The sequence below is a fragment of the Mastomys coucha genome, unplaced genomic scaffold (genome assembly GCF_008632895.1).
Source record: "Mastomys coucha isolate ucsf_1 unplaced genomic scaffold, UCSF_Mcou_1 pScaffold6, whole genome shotgun sequence".
NCBI classification, from domain to species: domain Eukaryota; kingdom Metazoa; phylum Chordata; class Mammalia; order Rodentia; family Muridae; genus Mastomys; species Mastomys coucha.
Window position 1 is genome coordinate 117541279 of NW_022196912.1, and position 2710 is coordinate 117543988.

A 2710-nucleotide genomic window follows, 5' to 3' on the forward strand; every position below is an offset into this window, starting at 1 on the left:
GAGTCTTAGAGGAGGTCTTCAAGAGCAGAGAATACCCAGAAAGAGCTAGAGTCTTAGAGGAGGTCTTCTTGAGTCAGCAGAATCAGAAAGGTTCATTCATGGCTCACCGACCTTTAAAGAAATTATAATTGACCAGAAACACATTAGTTGGTGGCTTCTGACTTCTCCCCAGCCTTGTAACTTTGCCATGAGTCTTGACACGAAGGGCCAAGTCTATCTCCTTTTTGGTCAACTCATGGTTCCCAAAAGAGATGAGGATGACTTCGCTGTTGTAGGAGCTGTTGGCTAGTGTGAGAAACGTCTTTTTTGGCTTTAGAGTCTTGTCTATAAAGAGTAAACTCCCAGTGTGGACTCCACAGTGCTCAGCATGCAGCAGGGTACCCAGCAGCTTCCCATACTGCATAGCAGCTTTAGCATCTAAGGCTCCTGTGACTCTGAACCCTAGATCCTGCAGAACCTGCTGTCGGGCTTCTGGCTTATCCTGGAAGGCCAGCAGCACGAGAGGCACAATGATACTGAGTGGAGAAAAGATTAAGTTCTTGCCTCTTTTGGGCTCTGGTAGCTGTTTGTACAGGCTCAAGGAGAATTTTTGGTTGTTGAAGAATGGGGGTGCCCCTGGGATCACTGGTGTTTGTGATATGTTTGAAGCCTTTGCTGGTGGTGTCACTGGGTCACAGGAACAGGGAACCACCACATCCAGGAGCAGCCAGAGGGACAGGATGGAGAGTGCCATTCTAGATTAAAAAAAAAAAATCAGTGGGATCACTCAGTTTGAACATGTGGTTCAACAGAAGACACCGAGCTCCACGGCTCCAGGCCGCTCTGCTCTCTGTAGGGGCCTTAAGTTGGCTTTGGTTGGGGAAGGGCTTGGAATGCTAAGAGACTGGCAAAATCTTGGGCACGGTCAGGCTTGGGAGTCTGACCAATCTGAGCCTGACTGTCAACTTCTGCCCCTCTTACTGGAGGCCCCGGGTATAAACAGAGTAGGGGGAAGTTGATAGATATTCAACCAAACTGTAGAACGTAGCCAATCTGCTCTGAGTGTTCCCTATGAGAGTTTGGGATTTAGCTGGGACCTCCTATGGTCCGTGTGTATGTTCTCAATATCTGTTCAACATCAAGTCAAGTTCAGCCTAGCACCTACTCACCTGAAACCTGGCTGCCAGTGGCCGCCCAGGTACTGGTCTTTGCCCTTCTCTGTCCTGCTTGTCCCTTGGAGTCTGAGACCTTGGGACCCAGATCAAGCTCTTCTGTATCCACTGGCTTGCCCTTGAGTTTGGCCAGAGAGGAGAGACTGGTAGATCTTACATTCCCTTGTTGGTGCAGATCTGCCCTCCTGCATCCTACTGCAGCTAAGGAAACCCTTCTCCTTGGGTCTAGCTCTTTCCAGCCATTCTCTACTCTTTTAACTTGGGGCAGTTCCCCACTCTTATCCACCTCTGTGGCCCACCTCAGGACATCTCCTCCTTGAGTTCTCACCCCAACTCTTTTCACCCCTATCCTCAAATCTCCTCAATACAGTCTTGTCCTTCCAGTCATTGAGAGGGCTCCAACCATGGCTTCATTTAATCCTTAGAGCCATGCAAAATCCTAGGCCCAAGGAGATCAGGGAAGTGAAGTGCCCTACTCAGGGACCACAGCCAGCTAGTGGCAGAGCCTGTCACAGACAATCTGTGTCTCAAAGATGCAACTTTATCTTTCACTGCCTCCTAGACAGAGTGAGGCATCCCTCTATAGTTAGATCCTCTCAACACTAGCCTTCCAGGCCCTGCGATTTGCTACCCAGCAAGGCTGAGGTACTCTTGGAGCTGATCCCAACAATGGTCTCTGATCGTGCAGAGGACCATATTTCCAGGGGCAAACTAGGAGCTCTGGGGCCCAGGCCTCAGGCCAGAGGAAAATAAGTTTTACTTACAAGACATATACTGTGAGTCTGACTCACCCGTAGCTGCCCTGGACAGAGGAATGAGGGAACAGAAGACACAACTTGCCAGTCTAAGAAGTCATGGCCACAGAACAAGCTCAGCATGTACCCTTCTCTGGCAACTCTTCCAGCCCCAGTGCAGTGCTCACTGATGTATGGGGCACAGAAGCTGCTGAGCCAGCCTGCTGTGGAAGGGGTCATACATTGGTCATGTCAAAAAACAAAAAGCAGAGACATCCTGGGACATCTTCTCTCCTATCCCATCCATTCATCCTCCCATTCACTCATAACTGAAGCACTTCCTTCTATCTGATCATGGCTAGGCATGGAGAAGGGAGTAGGCATATGTGTTGTGTATGTGTGTGTGTGTGTTTGTCTGTCTGCCACTTTTCAATAAGGCGGATGTCATTTGGGAGCACATCTCACCACTGGGACTGTGGTAAGGATGTGTTAACCCTATACTGGATGAAGTATCCATGGCTCGTGCTTGGGCTCTTGGCCAGCTCATTCTATGTTCTTATTTTCTTATCCAAAGACTTGAACGTTGACACACATAGGTGTACAAAGCAACACAATAGCTTTATCTGGAGAGAAGCCTTACTACAGATTATGGAGGGGTATGTAGTTAAGTTTGACAGTGGACCACAAGAGGAGTGAGTACTCAAGGGCCTCAAGAGTCTCATTTGTGGGGAGTAAAGAAGGGCAAGGCTGAGTAAAGAAGGGCAAGGCTGGTTACATACGGGTGTAGTTCGATGTTGGTTACACACGGGTGTAGTTCGGTGTTTT

General features: G+C 49.0%; 1 protein-coding gene across 1 annotated transcript in view; it reads right to left on the bottom strand.

Annotated features, from left to right (window-relative positions):
- The window catches only part of LOC116080582 (alpha-1-antiproteinase-like), an 8820-nt gene extending 6814 nt beyond the window's left edge, over window positions 1-2006 (bottom strand). The window contains exons 1-3 of the mRNA XM_031356972.1: window positions 1943-2006; window positions 1149-1269; window positions 112-734 (exon numbers count right to left, since the gene is read on the bottom strand). Of these exons, the coding sequence (XP_031212832.1) occupies window positions 112-733 (622 nt within the window). The 5' untranslated portion in view covers window position 734; window positions 1149-1269; window positions 1943-2006. The remainder of the gene's footprint in view (window positions 1-111; window positions 735-1148; window positions 1270-1942) is intronic.
- Between the last annotated feature and the right edge of the window lie 704 nt (window positions 2007-2710).